At 35.8% G+C, this 20,620-nt stretch overlaps 1 protein-coding gene across 6 annotated transcripts in view; it reads left to right on the top strand.

Moving 5' to 3' along the window:
- Immp2l (inner mitochondrial membrane peptidase subunit 2) overlaps nucleotides 1-20,620 on the top strand; it is a 930,480-nt gene that overhangs the window by 624,096 nt on the left and 285,764 nt on the right. For 5 of the 6 annotated variants that reach the window (XM_074065037.1, XM_074065035.1, XM_074065036.1 and 2 more), the window contains one exon: nucleotides 16,404-16,469. The exons of the other annotated variant lie outside the window; for it this stretch is intronic. In XM_074065037.1, the coding sequence (XP_073921138.1) occupies nucleotides 16,404-16,469 (66 nt within the window). The remainder of the gene's footprint in view (nucleotides 1-16,403; nucleotides 16,470-20,620) is intronic. 6 annotated transcript variants of the gene reach the window in all.

Here is a 20,620-nt window from a genome sequence, read left to right as displayed (position 1 = left end):
CCAACCTTGCCCTCAGCCCCTGCTAAAACCCTAACCTGCTATACTTTATCTTAACTCTCATTTTATTTCCCAATCCTTCCCTGATATTTGAAGAAAACTTAAACAGGCAGAGGGTGGCCCTCAACCCCCCCAGGGAGATCTTGTGAAAATGGCATTTAAGGTATTTAATAGCTGAGATGATGTTTGAGACCAGTGAAAGGCCCAGCTCTTGGCAGCTGCCCTGAGGCTACCTCCTCCAACTTCAAGACTGGCCGGACAACAATACACACCTCCAGGGCCTGCTTCAAGTGCAACCAGATGGGACACTGTGCAAAACACTGCTGCCAGTGTTCACCTTGCCCGCTGCCAGGACCCTGTCCGCGATGTGGCCAGAATGGACACTGAAAGGATGACTGCCCCTCTTTGTCTCTGCAAGGTAGGTCAGTCTCCCACTCCTACTCTCAATAGAGTGAAGGCCTCACGGACCTCTTGGGCCTGGCGGCAGAAGACTGATGTGGCCCTGGGACCTTGGCCCCCTTCAAGATCACCTTGGAGGAGCCCAGGGTAACTGTCCAAGTAGCAGGTAGGCCTCAATCACCTACTTGGTGCTACCTGACTTCTCAGGTAAGCTTTATCCTTCACAGATCTCCATGGTGGGGGTGGACAGTCTCATCCACCAGCCAAAAAAGAAAGACAATTTTTTTAAAATTAAAATTCTTATAAAAGTTAATTTTAAAATACAAGTTACAAAGTAAACAACTAGAAAGGATATAGATAGGTATTGAATGTATTTTTGAGAAGTTGAAGGAAAAAAGAATGGTTTTTTGGATAAGAAGGGAAAGGATTTTGTAAAGAAGGGTTTGTCCTAAAGATTGTTTCAAATAGAAAGGATAAAGACAAACCATCAAAGGGTTTAGTATGTTATATGAAGGTCTGAGTAAGTTTGAAAAGTGTATAATAAAAGCTTCAGTGTGTGATAAAGTTAAAGTTGACTATAATCTAAGAGCTGCCTAAAAAGATTTTTAAGGTCATGTCAAACCAAAATCTAACTCTCTATGTCTATAAAATAACAACTTTATCTTAAACATTTTTATCAAAAAGAAATTATTTGTGCTTTCTGTTAACCTTGTCAAGCTTTAAGTACTACTAAATCAGAGTTCATTTACATATTTACTCATGTGTCTTAAATGACCATCTTGTAACTGTGTTCTGTGTCTATACTTTCTCTAAATATCATACAAAAAGTGTCAATTTATATAAAATAATGAGCTAAAGCTCTCTTTTATCCTAAAGTGCTACATTTAACCTTCATTCTGACAGTCAGCCTCTATTTGCCTTTAAAGGTCCCACAAACACTTCACAGCAACTAACCTAGACTGTTTTGCCACAAGAATTTAAAGGCAGCCCTCATCTTTGTGGACAGGCTCTAACCAGAGACTTATTAGATTGACACTGCCCAGAGGCCACCCTTCTTCAATGCAGAACCACAGAGCCCCTCATCTGCAGGGCAACTGAGTCCTTTTTAAAACTTTCTGGCCTCCAGGAATACAAAGTCTCTAAGGAGAAGGCTCAATTATGTCTCCCACAGGTCACCTACCTAGGTGTGGTCTTAAAGGGACAGGCTCCCTAAAGCCCTTCCTTCTTGAGCCCCTTTTAAATAATGTATGGCCACCCATTTCTCTTAGGAAAACTTGCCTCCAACAGGCTCTGCTCCTCTGGCTGACTACCTACCTTATCTTAACCTCCTCTGGGAACTTCTCAGAGACCATGCAGACCAGATCCTGCCCCACCCCTCAGAGGGCCCTATAACAATTTCAATTAAACCAGGGGATCTTGCTCTCCTTAAGGATCTTTGACCCTCTATACTGGGACCTTGGTGGACCAGCCCTCATCTGGTCATCCTCACAACACCCACTGCTGTCAAGCTCAGTGGGATCCCCCAGTGACAGCACCTCTCAAGGATAAAACATTGCCCACCAACTTCAGACTCTTCCACTACAAGAAAGGATGAGTACTCTGTGTACCACTGGGCCCCATGCGGCTACGCCTCCCCTGTAAACTCTCTCCCTCTTCCTCTCCTCCATAAGCTCTTAGTCCTCATCTGGCTCTCAATCTGCTTTCCCTTCGCAGCCCAGAAATCCTCCTCCTGTGACCCATGCATGGGCAGGAAGTATTGTTACTAAGACTTTACTGCTCCACACTTACTATTCCTGTGCAGGCTCTGTTATTGGGTCATGCACTCACAATCACACCATCTATCAGGTGTGCTCCCATGATAATCAGTTTACCTGCTTCAACCCCACTTATCGCCCTGTGGATCAATGGTTAGAACTCAGGAGTGGCCACCTCGCTGGGAACATTGTTATTTGCACCCAGGTGTTTGATCCTGAAAAACCTGTGTCATTATTGTTTGATGCTTGTGTGGCCATAGACAAGCTATGTGGAGGTACAGACTGTGGCTGTGGATGCCTGGGTTGGGAAAGGAGAGCTCCCCATACCAGGTCTTCCACTCCTTTTATGAAGAAATGCCAAATAAATTTCCCATTTCTGTTACAACTAAAAACTTGTTCCTCACTGTGGCCGAATCTATAGCCCAGACACTAAATGTCACTTCGTGCTATGTGTGTTGGGGAGCCACTGGCCCTGGGAGGCAAAGGAGTTAGACCCACGAGTGCCTTTCAATGAAAGTGCCTTCCCACGACACAGGACAGCATCTGGCTCCTTAAAACTTCCATTATTGGGAATTACTGTATCTCCTACCATGAAAAAAAATTCTCCACCCTAGTGGTGGTGCTAACTTGTCTAGATCCTAATAACTTGTTTGGAGGATGGTTTTCTGCCATAGGTGGATTTAAAACACTGGTGGAGCAGTGGGCCTAATTCTGGGAGCATGCATAACACTTCCCTGCTTCCTTCCCTTGGCTACACAATCTATCAGGTCCATTATAGAGGCTACTATAGAAAGAAAAACAGCTGCACATGTAATGATGCTATGGAAATACAAACCCTTAAACAAACCAGGAAAATGCTCTCTAACCCTAGATGCCTCCAGGATCATTCAGGGAACTCAGCAGACAGAATTCCCACCAGATGCTACTACAACCTTCTCCCAACAACTGGCCTTGTCTAAAATGAAGTCTGGGACAAACCATCAGCCTCTGCTCCTGGGAACCTCACAAATTTCCAAATTCCAGCCGGACCCCTTTTAACGATGCCCCCATTCAGCATGAAGCAGCTAGATCGATCGGCGTTCATAATACCAACAAAAGGCTGGAATGTTAGGTTCTTGGCCTTCTTGGGGTGGGCAGAAGGACCCAAGGCTACACCTTAAAACCAGATCCCCTGATTTATGACCACTTGTTTCTCCCTGCCTGATTGTTTCTTGACTTGCAAAACAACTCAGGAACTTCCAGTTACTCAACTAGCCAGGCATGTTGACCTGTTCCATCTGGTGATCGTAGATAATCAGAGACCAGAGACTCTCTCCCTCTCCCATAGCTTGGCCCCTCCTATAAAGCCCACTACCCAATTCAGCCAAGTGGCCTCACTCTGAACCCGACAAGAGTGATGGCCATGCAGTCTGGACCAATAAACCTTTCCTTTCCACATGTGGCGTGGTCTTAATTTGGCAGTACCTTACAGTTAGTACTTGTTTTTTGTAAGTGCAAGTAGCCAATTTGGGGTTGGATGTAATGAGAAGGTTAAGACTTTCTTCATATCATCTTATAGTTTACTTGCATAGACAAGAATAATGTCTGTAGTTAAGCAAATATGAAGCAAATGGCAACTTTTAAAATGTGTCTTAGTATCAGGACTAAAGAAATTCAAGAGATGTAAGATTCTTGGTGGATTCCATGTTCTCTCTTGGTTCTGTGCTTAGTTTTTTACATTTAGATTGTAACAGGTCAGTTCTATTAGACCTGTACATTGCAAAATCTCTTTTCACATTTACTTTAAAGCCATTTTTTTTTGTTCTCCTTTGGTGTTTCAGTGTTTAAATATAAAATTATTCTACTGAGCTTAATGTGACTAAAAGTATACAAGAAAAAGTAAAAGTTTATAGGAAAAACTGACACACTATTTATTTGCATACCTGGAATGCATACGGAAAGCATAAGTATTCCAGTTTTACATATGGTTAGATATGTAGCAAAAACAGCATTTCACTGTGACTATGGCAATACAAACTATCGAGGTGCTAGTGTGTCCCTTGTCTTATATCAAGAGAACAGCTTAAAACTGATGCCACCATTCAAAACAGAGAATCTCTTGGAAGTTGATGTGGCACCAAGTCAATATGTTACTTTAGCTGATTCTAGCATAGACATATTGGAGCTCTGGTCCTGAAAATTAGGTTTCTGAATGAAGATAGTTTATTAGTTGGCAGTTAAGAAATTCTATGTGCATGGGTAGTAAGGGAGGGGGTGGGGGCAGGGGGGAGAAATGACCCAAGCCTTGTATGCACATATGAATAATAAAAAAAAAAAGAAGAAATTCTACATTTCTCCATAGCTAAGGTTAAGGTGATAAAGCAATTGAGCCTTTTAACACTTAAAGAAAGGTGGAGGTGAAATGAAATAGCCATTCGAAATAGCAAATAATTAATTGAGTCTCTTTGTTAACAGGCAGGAGGTCAAGTACACATAGCCACAGCAATGATACAATCTGCATTCTAAACAGCTGAGTCTTTGACTTGAAAGTGATTAGATTGGATTGTTGGGAGCTAATGAAAATGAGATTTTAACTTAGAAGGATAGAGATATAGTTTGAAAGATTTGATAAGAGATTAGAATATGATCATTTACCTTAGTTTTTGTATTCTCAGTTTTATAGTTATAACTTGGAGTTACATTTCCTTGCCTTTTATTTTATTAAATCATATTATATATTTACTTGAAACCCACAATCAATAATTCTACATTAAGATATTGACTGTGATTAGATCACTGTAATTATAAGTAATTATAATCTGTAATTAGATCATTATAATTATAAGACTTCTTTGTATTAAAAGTTAACAAAGATAAAATATTATTTTCCAGAAACATTTGAATTAGCCATATTTTCATCATAGGACTTCTCTGAATATTGTATTAGAATCTTTAAAGCCTGAAATTATAAGGACTTAGGGAATTGTAATTATAAAAGACAAGATGTTCAGAAAATTTTTCTCCTATGTATAGCACAAAACAATATAACAGAAAATAATTCTGTTTGAAATAAAGAGCCGAAAGCAAACATGCATATTACCTAATAGACTATTAATATCAGAGAAGAATAAGTGTCTGAAATGTAGACGGGGGTGGCGCTAAAGGAAATCTTTGGGAAGAAGAATTGGAAAAGACCTGGAACATTTCTTGGATTGTGCTGTAAAGAATTGGAGGGAGGCATCAGAGTGCCAGTGAACAGCCTGGAGGGATGGGCATTGTGCTGGAAAAAGCAAAGCAAACAGATGGCTGCAGCAAGAAAGAGCCGATAAAGGGTGGGAGAGACACGGTATGCATCAGTAAGGCTTTGGGACTCTATATTTTAAAATGAAGTTGAAGCTGAGGATTTTTGTGAGAAGTATTTACTTGATTTTGTTATAGTTTTTCCAAAAAGGCATCTTATTTTAGGAACTAGGGTTAAGTTACTTAAAAGTTTTAAATGTAGTTTAATAATGTTATATAAATCAAAACATCTATCCATATGGTCATTCTAAAACATGGCACCATTGCCTATATACCCACTGTAATGTAAGTTAGACCCCTGCAAACATATTTTATTGTCTTAACCACTGATGTTTGTGCTCTTGTCTCCTGGCAAAACTCCCATGCTTCAGCAAAATAAAAGTCCTGAGTTTCAACCATTCATATGAAGAATGGTGGGTGGTGAGCATATGCTTCTGAGAATCTGTTTTTCTTTAACTCAAGCTCTCCTTCATACATTTAACCCAAAGACATGTAAAACCAGTTGGAAATTATTTCCCTTCATTCTGTTTATCCTTGGTTTACTCCATTGTAGAAACATTTGAAGATTAAAATGGTTCTTATACCTGTGCCTGGGAGAGACTCATTAAGTTTTAGCTGCGGGAACCATATGGAAATCAGGCCTCTTTTGCTCTCATTTTGACTTAATAATCTCCCACTGCTCTTCTGGTTTGGAAGGAAGCTGTGATCACGTTTGCTCTGTAGAACAGCTTCAGAGTCTGTGAAATGTACAACTCACGAAGAGCATCAACATGACAGCTGTAGAGATTAGAGTCCATTTTGTGTGTGTACAGAATTGGAGAACCAATGCTCAGGAAAGCAGGCAAGCCCTCTCACATTAATCAGTGTCTTTTAACCTAGAATCAAAGCAGCTTCCTGTAAGGAACAACTCATGTGGCCAACATTGGATATTACTATTTTAAGTAAGTACCCAATTATCTGGAATAAAATTTTATGGATTAGAAAAAAAGAAGTAGCCACAGTTTGCATATGCCAAAGAATGATAGAAAGAAATAAATCTTCTCACAAAATGCAGCCTCAACATACTTAATTTTTTTTTAAATGACACAGCTGGACACATTTTGTAGTTATTGCCGTCTATAGTCAACTAAAAATGGCAAGACAGAATCTAGCCTTGTGAAGACTGCATCTCAAGCTGAGATATTGCCATGTTTTTGGGAAAGGGATTTCTTCAGCATTCTATATATAAAAATACTAGCAACTAGGATATTTTCCCAGCTCTATTAAGGTTTAATTGACAAAAATTATACATACGTCTGGTGTAGAAAATAATGATATGATATCTATATCTATATAGATACAGATAAATATAGGGTAAAATGATTAATCAATCTAATGATGTGTTATATCACATACCTATTTTTGTCAGGAAAGCATTTGACATCTTAAATGCTTTAAGACCTCTTAGCAAATTTCAAGTATATGATACATTATTTTTACTGTAGTCATTGTACTGTCCAGAACTCCTGTCTTACTGAAACTTTGTACCCTTTGATCAACATCTCATTTCTGCCTCCCCCTGTCAACCACTGGTAACCACCATTCCACTCTGTTTAACTAGGAATATTTTGCCCTCCTAATTATCTTAAAAAGAATATAACTGTTCCAAGGTAACCTAACAAGGAAGGAACAATCATATGATTGTGAATAACATAATTCACATAATTATGAGTAATGAATAATTGAGCTTTCTCAGATTCTGAGACTTTGTTAAATGACTAGAATGTAAATGTAGCTACCCCCAGATCTTCTGCCTCCATTTGGAGGCATCAGTGTTTTTACACTCACTTTGTGGAATCCATAGGCACCACATTCTCTTCTAAATTACCTGTCTGAGCTTCTCTCTAGTCACTGCTCTGTGCCTCTCTGGTTTGGTTTATCCTAATGAGGCAACTTCTGTTATTCCACCTCATTTTTCTTCTATTGTCCCTTAAATTCCTTTACAATCTCTCATAATTCTTTTTAACCCTCACTTGAATTTTTGCCATTCTCAACTTGCCTATTTTTTTAAAAAAAGATAATCCTTAGTATTATTTAGTTTAAATTATCAAGAAATAATTATAGTAACCAGTTATTGTAGTAATAGCAGAAAATAAAAGACAGAAAAGTTTCTGATAACTTACCAACTAGAGCTGTAAGGGCTGTCAAGCTGAACAAGTAAATGATAATGCTGTTTTCAGAGGTGACTGGTTGCAATTGATTTTGTAAAATCCCAAACCTCATGTATTTTTTTCTGAAGACAGTTGCTAATGCTATTCAGTTTGCAACTGGGGGGCATACAGTTGACATTTTCAAGGGAGCAAATTGTGTGTAGTTATTTGAGCCTAACTGAGAACTCCTCTGCAAAACAATAGTATTGTATTTTAAAAATTAATAAGTTCAACAAGGTTAGAACAGAAATGAGTCAGGATACCTCATATTTTACTTATGTTCCAGCTTTGACACTGTCAGCATTCTCTAGGAGAGTGATCTTTTAAAGAAATGAGGATAGTATCAATGATGGTGGAGAATCTCACCTCTCCCCACACATTTACATTTACCAAACTTGATTTCACAAGGAAATTTTGAAACCAGTAGCACAGTTGAAACATTAATAATGCATGTCACTGAAATCACTAGAGCACACATTAATCCATAAATATGTGCAGTGGAAAAAGGAAATGGAATGGATACAAATCTGTAGGTCATAAAAATATATAACTTTATTTTGCTACTACTGAATTTATATTTCATATTGCAAACAAAATCTTATTCTTTTCAATCCAGAATAAACTTGAGAGATTTCTGAGCCAACTTATGTCAAATTTAGTCTGTTTGGTGTTCTCCATTTTATCAGAGTAGCATCTAAGCTCTGGGTTTACAGAGGAGGGGCCCTGCTGGCATCGTGGAGGTGTGTGTTGACCTGTTTGGCTCATGGTTATACAGGTCACTCCCTACCATTCCCCCAGGCTGACAACCATTGAAATGTCCCCATTCCCACCTGACCCTTTAGTATCTATTGCCTGAATCTGAAAAGTGTCAGTTGGTATTCATAGTCGGGGGACAAAAGGATGGGGGTGGGAGCAGTTCTCTATATTCATAATTTAACCACAAAAAGTCACACTGAAGACCCAGCCATGTTGTTTCAGGCACACAGCTCTAATGAGCATGTATAATGTAACAGCTGCTATCTGTCCCAAGCACCTGTTGGGCACAGTCATTCTTCAAAAACTTGGTGTACCATAGACAATATAGTTATTCGTAAGGGTAAGAATTCTGGCTTATTTTTAGATATTTGACTTACTAGAAAATAATTACAGCTAAAAAGGTGAGCAGAGATCCAATGCTAGCTCCAAGTAAAATAGTCAAGACTATTTTTTTGTTCTCACTCTCCTCATTTTTGCTTAGGTGATCCCTGCTCTGTACTTGGCATTTTGTACCTCACAATATGCCCAATGTCATGGAAAACTGGCAAGTGAGCTGTGTTGGAGACAGGCTGACTCCTGTCCCATTCTTCTAATAGTACCCTTGTGTGACTTTAGGTAGTGTTAACGTCTTACATGATTTTGGCTTAAATGTCCCAACTTCAGCTCTTAACTGCTAGGATCCATTTTGCATTTCAATTAGCCTACCTTCTGTGAGCCTTTTAGATAGGTATGGATATAGTTTTGTTACCAGAGCTGGTGTAGTCAGTTATCAGAAGACTTTCAAATTCTTTGTATCCCACTGGGAAGAATCCATGGCAGGACATGTGATTGTAAAGGGAGTTTATTAAAAGTTAGGGAAGAGAAATACAAAGCGGAGCATGGTGGAGCCCAGGTGGAAGCCGGAAGCCAAGAGAACATGTTTCTGCTCTTCAGGTGCTTTTAGAACCTATAATAACCTATGGGAAGGGGAAAACAAGGTCATTCTTATCCGATAATCAATGAGTGGGGAGGAGGATAGGTGGTTCCTGAGCCAAAGCATGGTTAATCTAAGATGTAATATTTTTCTGAGTCTCAGAAATTAGTTTCCCTAATTTTAGCCTACCTCAGTTTGCTATAGAAAATACAAATAACTTGCTCTTTCAGAGTGATTTGTGGTATGACTATTCTTCAAGCCTACCAAAAATATGTTGCACTATTTCCCAACCTGATTTAAGCTAAAAGTCTAAAGCAGTTTAGCTTAATTGAAGTATTATAGTTACGAGGCTACATTGATGGTCTTATTCCTATGAAAACCAGTTAATTTGGCTTTATTTCAGGACCTTAAAGTGTTAAATTACAAAAGACTACTCAGTGAGATGGTGTGAATAGAGGACTGAAACTTATCTTAACTAGAGGAAAAATGAACTCTTCTGAGCATGTGTCCAACTTTGGGAACAGAGTAGTGTGAAGGTTTGCACAGTGAGAGTCTAGACAGTATTTTAATTTGTTAAATATGCATCTCCTCCATTTCCATAGCTGTGTTCAACTTTAAGCATGTTCAATGTATAAAAACACAGGTTTATAAAATAAATAAATCAGGGAATTTGAGTTTTAGGAGCAGAGGTTTCTTCACAGGTTGAAGGAGATTCTTTAAGTATGATTTCATATTGTGTGGCAGAATAAAATGCAACATGCAACATATATATCACATATGTGCTATATGTTATCTTTGAGCTATATATGTTAATTTATATACAACCTGTTCTATACAGTGATATGCAGTTGTGATTGTATTTGATGAATAAAGATTGCACTGTCTGTTTTGAAATGCTTAAGTTAATGAACATTGGGGGAAATGAACTCATGATTATACCAAGTTCCTTAGATTTTTCATAGTTAATTGAAGATGTTTGTTTCTTAGAATTGGAAACTCAATTACCAACTATTGTAGTTCTTTTTACTTACAGAAGTAAGAATCATAATATACACTTAATTGATTTTACATAATCAAAGCTGACTTATTAATAAGAGCAGTTGTCACTATTTGCTTTTTAAATTTCTCCTAATTATAGTTAGTAACAGTGAAAACAATGCTTACATTTAACCAAGAAAAATTTATAAGCCACAGTTTAATTCTTTGAAGTTCATGATGTTGTTGTTTCATCAGTACTATTAAAATATATTATTTGTGTAAGGAGTTGTGAGGATGAATCTGAATCACAAACTTTTTCCTGCTTGCCATATTCTTAAATCACTAGAAGCCTGACTGGAATCTCTCTGAGCCCTGGAGATTGTGTCGTTACTGTTTAGTAGCTTAGTTTGGGTAGTGAATGCCTTCAGAAAATTGTCAAAGTGGATGAACCAACCTTCCTTGTTTTATCCCCACCCTACAAAATGAGACTACATAAACCTTAGTGCTTGAAATTGTACTTCTTGTTAAAGTTTTCTGTATATATATAAAAACATTCTGTCACTATCTAAGGTGCTTTCATAAGGACCTCCCTTCCCCTTCTAGGAAATAAAATATTATAGAAAACAAATTTGAAACATTAACGGATTCTTGCTGCCTTATCTATAAGACACTTTGTTAATGTTGAGGCTGTTGAATTGGAGCATTTTCTGAGATATCAGAGAATAAGTGCTAGTTAGGGACTGAATATATACATCTATCATTTTTGGAAAATACATCTGAAATAAGAAGTGCCACACTTGTAAGGGTAAGACTGAGCCCAAAGAACAGCAAAAGCCATAGTTTCTTCTGTTTAAGTTTAAAGGATTTACATGATAAAAAGAGAAGTTAGCAAAGGAAAATATATGGCTGAAATGATGGCCTATGTAAAAGTTTTGAGAGCAGTAATTAATAAAACTGTGCTAAATTTAAAAGCCAAATCATTAAAAAAATAGGATTTTATGAACAAAGTTAACACTACTGATAGTGAAGCAAGCTTACAGAATCCAACACTGAAAATTATTCATTTTTACTTTGCTTTTACAGATAGTACCCCTCTAAAATGAAACTGTGACTTTTCAACATGAATGTTGTAAAATTTAAGTTTCATGTTTCTTTAATTATGTAAGAAAACTTGACTAAACCTTTAAAATGTTTTACTTTTGCCCTCCAATGCAACAAAATCCAAAAAATTCTTTTATTGGAAGGTTTTAAACTAGTCTATTCATATAACTTGAAAAAATAGAGCTGTTAGAATTGTTAGGCCCAGTCAGTTGAACTTCTCTATGAATTTTACCAAGCACTGACTGAAGTTTACTGAGTACTTATTATGTTGTTTAATCCCTGCTGGAGAACTTACACGTGTTCTCTCACTATTAATTTGATACAGAAGAAATCTCCCCGATTTCTAGAAATCCCCACACTCAATTAACCTCAGGAACTACACGTTTATGCAGCAGGCTGGTGGAACTGTGGTAAATTGTTAATATCTACTCTCAGCCCCATGGGCTTTTTCATGTAAGGATATGGGCCCAGGGTTGCAAAGAACCTTATTTTTTCAAGAACAAGAAATTGGAATTTTTATGTGAAGTCTCCTGTTTGCCTGACAGCTCATGATTTATTATTTTTTAAGTGTGTGGACTACGCAAAACATTCCTGCTAGCCAGATTTGATTGTCTTGCTTATGATTTAGAACCTCTGATCCGATCTCTCCCTGAGAATGAGAACTAGGTTGGAATGGAACTTGCCCACAGTCAGCATCTCACTCATAGCGGAGGTGGAAGAATAATGGTGGACTTGGTTCCATTTCACTGCAGTCCATGCAAATGCAAGGCACAGGAGGCCCATCACACTGTCACCAAGTAGACAATTTAGGTGTGGAGAATGGGCAAGATTAAAAATAGTAGAAAAAGGGCTATTTGTAATCCAAAGGCTTTTCTACTCTAAGCATCATGAAAACCATGTTAAGTCCTGACAACATTTTCCAAAAATTAAGAGGAGGAGGGAAGTTATCATTTGATATAATTTTTATAATTAAATTTGATGGACTTTTCATTCTATTACTTATTTTAATAATAAAAAATAGCAAAACTTGTACTTTTTAAAATTAAGGTAAAGTTGTATGAGTTCATGCTTGATCAGCCTTCAGGATAGTGAAAAGTAGCCTGTCTAATATAAGGTATCCCCAGCGTATTGGTTCTTATGTTAATCTCACTAATGAAGGATCACAATTTAAACTGGGGCTGGTGCACTTGCCTAGTATGCATAAGGATCTGGGTTATGTCCCCAGCTGGAGAAAAAAAGAAAGAAGAAAGAGAGGAAGGAAGGAAGGAAGGAAGGAGCAAGGAAGGGAAAAAAAGAAGAAAAGAAAACAAGAGATTTCAGTCTCACTGGGATACATGCAGTATAGTTAAGAGTCCAATAAGTGGTGGTATTTTTGAGGAATCAGTGCTTATATTAGACTGTGGCTAAAGTGACTTCTAATTTGGAGATTAACTCTATGATAATCTGGGCTAATCCTAAACAATATAAATATTAAAGTATACCCAACTCGCAGAGGAAGGTTTTAGAATTTCCCTGTAAGTATAAGAGTTGAGTGCTTGGACCTAGGATGGAGGTATCTATGTGACAGCAGGGTGGGGTGGTGTCAGGAATAGAGAGAGTGGGAATTATGCTTATCACTCAAACCTAGTTTTCCAGTGCTCCAGAGAAGGTCAAAACTTGGAAAACACAAAAGAACCTAAAATGAGATAATGAACCTACAGAGATAATAGAGAACCTACAAGGTAATGAGACCTAAGACATGATTGTGTTTGCTGTGTCAACAGGTAAAAATGGTAACATTTCTATCAAGATAGGAAGTAAAATTTTAAAGAAGAATATCATGCGTGTCATCTTAAGAAAGTCCTGTCACATCTACACTACACCTTGTTTCTTATCCCACAACCATTCTGATTAGAGCCTCTACCATACCAAATGAATCCGCTAAGGCCATGCACTCTAAGGAACAACTTCAGGCTTCTTACCCAAATCCCTGGAGATATGTCCCTGATTAAGTTATAAGGGTAAAATAAAATGTTAATAATTCAGGTCCCAAAAATCAATATAAAACATTGCATATTATGAAAACAGGAAAATTACACATTTAAATGCAAATCTGAATATTTATTGGGCAGCATGCATTGTATTTCTGAAGTAAGTAATAATCACTCACTTGTTATTCTTCACATTTTCTAGGAGATAGGCAAGTGGCCAAGAAAATTAAGACAAAGAGAAGTTTAATAACTTTTATGATATAAATCTGTAATAACTCTCCTATCACTTCTACTTACATCAAATAATGCATGCACCAGCCTGATGACTAAAATATAGATATAGATTTTAAGCAGTAATGGAATTAATGTTAATAATAGCTTTTTTTATTTTGAATGATTTGATTAGATTCATGAGTTTCATATTACATTAAAATTTATAGATGTGTTTGAAGTAGTAATTCATAAGACTAATTATATAGATAGCTCACTTTATATATTCTATTTTGCCTCATTATCTTAAAACACAAATTATTTTAAAATATAAAACACTTCTTAAGCATCTCAAAAGCTTAAAGATTATTGGCAAACTTCCTTTTTTTTTTTTAAACACAAATAGGGGCTGCTATTAAACCATTAATGTTAATCCGTTCCCTACGTGGGAAACTTGGTAATTTAGTTCAGCTCTTACTCCTGTTTGGAGCATTTCTTCTCAGGTAATGTCATATGACATAAACAGTTGTCATCTGCTAAACGTCATCCCAATAATCTGGACCACAAATCTGGGCATAAAAGGGTTTTAACATATGTAGAACCTTTTCCCAATTCTGTTTCAGATTTTCCTGATGTATCCCAGTAAAATCAAATGTACATCTATCCTTCTGTAACTACAGATGTGAAGTCCTGGTACAAACTATTTTTAACTTTCATTCATTTTTGATCCATATATTCTGTTGATACTCTTCTATAACATCATTTTTAATGAATGTAAATTGTTCTACCATATTTATAGACTATAATTTATTTAACCAATCTCCTTTTGTTGAATTTTTTCTCATTTTTAAATGGACAACATTATTTTAAGCGTCTATGTAGCTAAAATTTCACATACTTCCATAATTGTTTCATTAGAATAAATTCCTAGAAGTTTAAAATTATGTTTAAAAGAATGCAAAATACTGACTACCTTACAGAAAGGCATTTGCATGACCACACTGTCTATATGGAGAGTCCTGTGTGCTTAGGTCCTCAATATCATTGTATTTTTATTACTAGTAGTTCATCTTTGTCAATATAGTAAGAAAATGTTTTAATATCCTCTCATTTTAATGTGTAATTCTTTGGTGACTAATGAGACTAAATATTGTTACCTAAACAGAAATGTAGGAAGGATTTTTTTCTGAGAGCCATGTAAGTTGTTCTGCATGGAGGATCTAAATTCCATTGTTTTAAGGTCCCCAGATTCCTCACTGTAGCAATAGGTTATTGGCATTAGAATTATAGAAATATAATGTTTACTCCATTCAATGAAGAGGAGAAACCAGTCAAAATTCTAACCAAATTTCTTTTCAAAATAAATAATATTAAGAATTAAGCTTCTGAAAAACTGAAACTAATTGCCCCAAGTAGATGCAACTACTTCACATGACTTCATTTTCTTTATATTGTGGAACATAAATCTTATTGAAAGTGTGTTTCCTTTGATGAAGTATACATTTTCAATAGTTTTAATATTTTCAATTTTGTGCCTCTATATTACTTTTAAACAGTAGTTCAATTGAAAACGTGACTTGAATTGACAATATTATCTATCCATGATTTCCAAATACATATCAAATGATATTTAATCACATATTTATATGATATGTGACCTATTTCTTGAAACGGGTCTATTATCAAAAGATTTAAAATGCTATTGGCATGAAGTTGGCAGTATTAAGATACAGTTATCCATTGCTCAGGGCAAATCAGCCCAGTATCTAGCAACTTAACACAAAACATTGATCTCACACATTTGTTAAGGATGGGAAAATCAGAAACAACTTAGCTGGGTGATTTTGGCTCAGAGTCTCTCAGAGATACAGCCTCTGAAAACTTGACTGGGGCTGAAGGACCTGCTTCTCTGCTCACTCCTTTGACTGCTGGCAGAGCTGGGTTCTTCACCATGTGCATCTTTCTCTAGGGCTGCTCAGGACAGACATGGCTTCCCCGAGAGCAAGTGAGCCAGGAGAGGGTCTTATAAGGAAAGATGAAGGGAGGATGGGGGAGAGGAAGGAGATATTGAAGAAAAAGAAGAGGGAAAGCCCAAAGTGGATGTGAAAGTCTGTTTTAAAACATAATCTTGAAAATGATCTATTATCACTTTTCCCATACTCTTTTGACCTTACAGATCCATCCTATAACAATGTGAGAAAGAACCACACTGAGTGTCTATGCCAGGAGAGGTAGGGATTCACTTAGAGTAAATAACATTTCTTCAAGTAAAAATTTATCATTATGAAGTAAATTAAAGAGTATCTTTTTAATTATATCAAACCTGACAATTTCCTTTAACTGTCAATATCCTTGTTTTAACACTAAATTCCACAAATGGCTAAACCTAAAGGTATTTTAAAGGAATTCTCTCTTATTTTTTTTTTAAGTTCTTCTCATATTCAGTGTTTTCTGGAAACGTCTGTTGATTTTAAGTGATATAAACTTAAGGATGTTGTCATTTTAAAAAATGTCTATTTTCTTAGGTATTAATCCATGTTCCAACAAGTACTTATTTTAATTAGAACAATAATTTAATAATTAACTTTATCCCTTAGTAATAAAATTCTTTATCCCTATATATTTTCTTATTTTTGTTACATTTCAGCATAGCTTCTTTTTCTCCAGATGCAAATGGGAATCACTTCAATAGTTACTTCATGTCACTTGGGACCTAAGTAGGATTGATGCCATGTTTTGGGTGCACAGGATTCTGTAATGACTTTATTTATAGCTTATTTTGTTGTAGAATTTCTTTTCATTTTAAAGAAAACAACAGACACATAATGGATTGTATAACCTTATCTTTTCATTTTAGGTCTCCTAAAAACCCAGACCAGAAAATCATTAAGAGAGTGATTGCTCTTGAAGGAGATATTATAAGGTAGGTACCCAAACTGTCATTTTTGGGTTCATTTTAAATATCTGTATTTTAAATTTAATTTTAGATTACATAATTTGAGAAGTGCATCTCAGTTCAAAGAGGGTCAAAGCTTTGGAGACATTCTGTATGAGTGGCTATTTCTTTAGTAAGCATATTAACCATTTCAGGATATAAAGGAAACATAAACTTACTGCTCATATCCATAAATTGTACAGCATAGAAAACTAAATGTAAACTAAACTAAGATTAATCACAGACTCTCATTATTTTTCAAATATTAACATTAGCACAATTATTTTAAGACTATGATGTCAAGATTCAGTTTAGAAAAATTGAAGAACATTTTATTTTAGAGGCAAATATGGAAACTAGGAGGACTCTTAATCATAGAGGTAGAGACAATTGTAAATAACATGAGACATAGACTTCTGAATTGGTGACAAGAATAGAAGCTGTAGGTAAGGTTGGAATAATCTAGTTTTAATTCAACATCTATTAATGTCTTGTTTATTGTACTGGCTGATAACTCAAGAATAATGTTTGAAATTTGGCAAGCAAATAGTTACGTGGCATGATAAAGCTCATTTTGACTGCTTACTTTATGTAAGTTGTAGCCAGGTCTCTATAAAAGTAGTATACAAAATGCCTTGAAAACTATTTTCAGGAGTTTTCTGATCCTTTTCCCCAAAAAAGCTCCATCCTAAAGTAACTGTATTAATGATGACATAGACAAAGCAAACTCAATAAAATGAACTTCAGTCAGTTTTGTTGTAAAATCTAGGCCAGCAGTTCTCAAAGGATGGGCCCAGTGTTCTAAGGCCCATTACAGGTGTGTGTGGGGGAGAGGGTCTGTGATCACAACTACTTTTCTATAATGCTCAAAGGTTATTTCCCCTTTTAACTCTCATTCTCTTGGAATGGTAGAATTTTCCGGATGTATGATATAGCAGTAGACTGAATGCAGAAGCAGATGTGAAAATCCAGCTGCTTTGTATTAAGCCAGGCACTAAAAAGATTTATAAAATGCAAAAAATATCCATCTTTTCACTATTATTTCCTTGTTTTAAAAGATAACTTTCTCATTAAAAATATTCTTTTGATTACTATAGGTTTATTATTATTTTTAAATTAAATCAATAAAAAAGATTTTTAAAAACTCACCAGTTTGCTATTCATTATAGGAAATTGATACTATTGATAGATGTATCCATGTAAACAAAAGTTCCTCAATTGTTATTATTATTGTTATTGGTAAGAGTATAAGGGAGTCCTGAGACCAAGCAAGAATTTGCTGATGTGAGAACAAGTGGTAAAAATTTTCAAGTCAGGATTAAATTGCTCATTAGTAGCTTATATGACATGGAACTATTGTATTGAGGTAGGATTGGATGATTTGTCTTCATGAATATTTGTTTTGTCTCTTTTTCTTTTAAAGCTTTATTGAGGTATAATTAATTTACTCTTTTTTTTTTTTTTTTTGTGGTACTGGTGTTTGAACTCAGGGCTTCATAGTTGCTAGGCAGGCACTCTACCACTTGAGCCATGCCCCCAGCATGTGAGGTATAATTTAAATATGTAATTCATGTATTTTAAATGTATAGTTCAATTGTTTTAGTATAAATTTACATAATCATATATACAACCCTCACTACTATCAAGTTTTTGAATACATTTATTACCTCCAAAAGTTTCCTGCCCATTTGCACTTGACTACTGTTCCAGCTTCTAGTCCTAAAACGCCACAAGTTTGCTTTCTGTCTTCAATAGTTTAGCCTTTTCTAGAAATTTATTCTTAAATGGGATTATCCAATATGCAGTTGTTTGTAGCTGTTATTTCTACTGGCATAATGTTCTTTTTTTTTGGCAGGGGGATTCCTCTGTGGTGTGTGTGTGTATTAGTAGTATGTTATTTTTATTTCTGAGTATATCCTATTTTGTTAGGATTACTTCTAGTTTGGAGATATGATGAGTAGTGCTACAGACAGTGTATAAATGTTATAGAATTTGCACCTTCGGGTGGTAATATGTTCTTTTTTCTTTTGGGCATATACCTAGGAATGCTAGACATTATGTTTTGTTTATGTTTAACTTTTTTGAGATACTGCCACACTGTTTCTGGGAGCAGCTATGTTATTTCATGTTTCATCAGCAATGAACAAGTGTTCCCATTTCTTTACATCATTGACAACATTTACATTTGAATATTTTTATTAGAGCCATTCTAATGCATAGAAATAGAATCCTGCTGTAGTTTGGTTTCCCTTTCTCTGAAAGTTAGTATTGCGAATTTTCATTATCCACATTTAACTTCTTGGGTGAAGTTTGTGTTCCAACCATATTTCCCAATTCTCTGTGGAGTTGTTTATGTTTTGAGTTGTATGAGACTTTTTCACTCTGATTCCTTTAAGTAAGCATTTGGGGTAGGATGGGTGGTTGTGTGTATAACTATGACTTTAATCAGGAGTAAGGGATTACCCTTACTCCTGATTAAAAAGAGTTTAATTTTTATTTTCTACAGAATATACATTTTACATGGGAAGAAACTGATTGCTTTTTTTTCTTTTTTCAAGTCTTTCCAGGCTTCTTGTTTCTATAGGAAACTGAGAAGAGTGAAACATCCAGAAACTATTTGCCATTCTTTGATAAATATCCCAAATACACTTTTAGCATTTGGAAAACAGTATGCAAATACGATACAAATTCCATTAAAGAATGAGTTTGAAAACATTATGCTAAGTGAAAGAAACCAGTCACAAAAGACTACATATTATATGTAGTCTTGTACATATTCCATTTATGTACAAATACACATTTGAACATGTGTATTGTACATATTCCATTTATATGAAAAGTACAGAATTGGCAGATTCATAGAAACAGAAAGAGATGAGTGGTTCCCAGAGGCAAGAAAGAGTGGGAATGGGAAGGCTACTCAGGGAGACTGGGCTGTTTGTTTGTTTGCTTTTAAGTGATATGAAAATGTCCTGAAATTAGATTGTGGTGATGTTTGCAGCACTGAATATACTAAAAACATTGAATTGAACATTTTAAATGAGTAAGTTTTATGTTATATGAATTACATCTCAATAAAGCTATTTTTAAAAACAAAAGAATTAGGCAGCATAGCAAACAAAAATTTCATCTATGTAAAGTAATCTAACAGAATTAGGAATGCCAGGGGATCCAACTTTCATTATAATCTGAAGAGAACACAGCTTTGATTGAGACTTCTCATTATCGGTCACTAGCTGAACAGTCAGCAATATGGGGTTGCAAGGTTTGGTCAGACACAAAAAGCTCTGTGCAACAAGAAATTACACCGTAGGCCTCTTGAGGAAAAGTTTAAGTTGTTGCTCTCCTCAGTAGATTTCCACACTGAGTTCACACAGAGGAGCCAGCGGTAGGGTTAATGGTGCAGACTTGGGGGTCAAGGGGACCCAAATTAGTGACACAGTAGTTTTGCACCCTCACGCCTCACTGCTGCCGTCCATGTGAGCAAAGTCTACTAGGACTCCCTTCACTGTACCTCAGTCACAGAGCAATGAATGCCACAAAGGAGGAAGTACTCAGAAACAAATCCTTCCTTCATTGTGATAACTAAGATGATTTGATATTATGATTGGAAAAGTAAGCAATCTGCATTATTTGGTATTGTAAAGAAAATTAAAATTTTCTTTTCTTTGAAACTTTGGCACCTGAATAGTCTGGGCTTTCTGAGCTTTAAATTATTAATTGAATAAATTCCTACAATGGTTTCTGATATGGGGAAAGTAGAAGGGGGCATTTAGGTAAGTATTGTTTACTGATTTACTTAATTCTTTGGTCTGTGATCCATTTGTAATTATAGAAATGTGCACTGTGGTTGCCACTGCAACCATTAGTAGAATGGCACCTTGCCTTGTGACATTCGAGGTGACAAGCCTGTGAGATGACTTTCCACCTTCCTTTCCTTGGGTATTATTAGATTACCTTGCAGTCAAGCTAAACACAAATGGGGATTAATAAAAATTATTTTCTTGAAAATAATTTAATATTTCATAAAGAGATTAAAGTAAAACCTTACTTTTTAGGATTTCTTTATACTTACTATAAGTGTCTGTAGTATTTTATTTATTTTTTCTTTTTTTGATGTTAATGGGGTTTGAACTCAG

Source organism: Castor canadensis, chromosome 2 (genome assembly GCF_047511655.1).
Source record: "Castor canadensis chromosome 2, mCasCan1.hap1v2, whole genome shotgun sequence".
NCBI classification, from domain to species: Eukaryota; Metazoa; Chordata; class Mammalia; order Rodentia; family Castoridae; genus Castor; species Castor canadensis.
The sequence above is the reverse complement of the archived record's forward strand: the minus strand, read 5'-3'. Positions and strand labels throughout refer to the sequence as shown.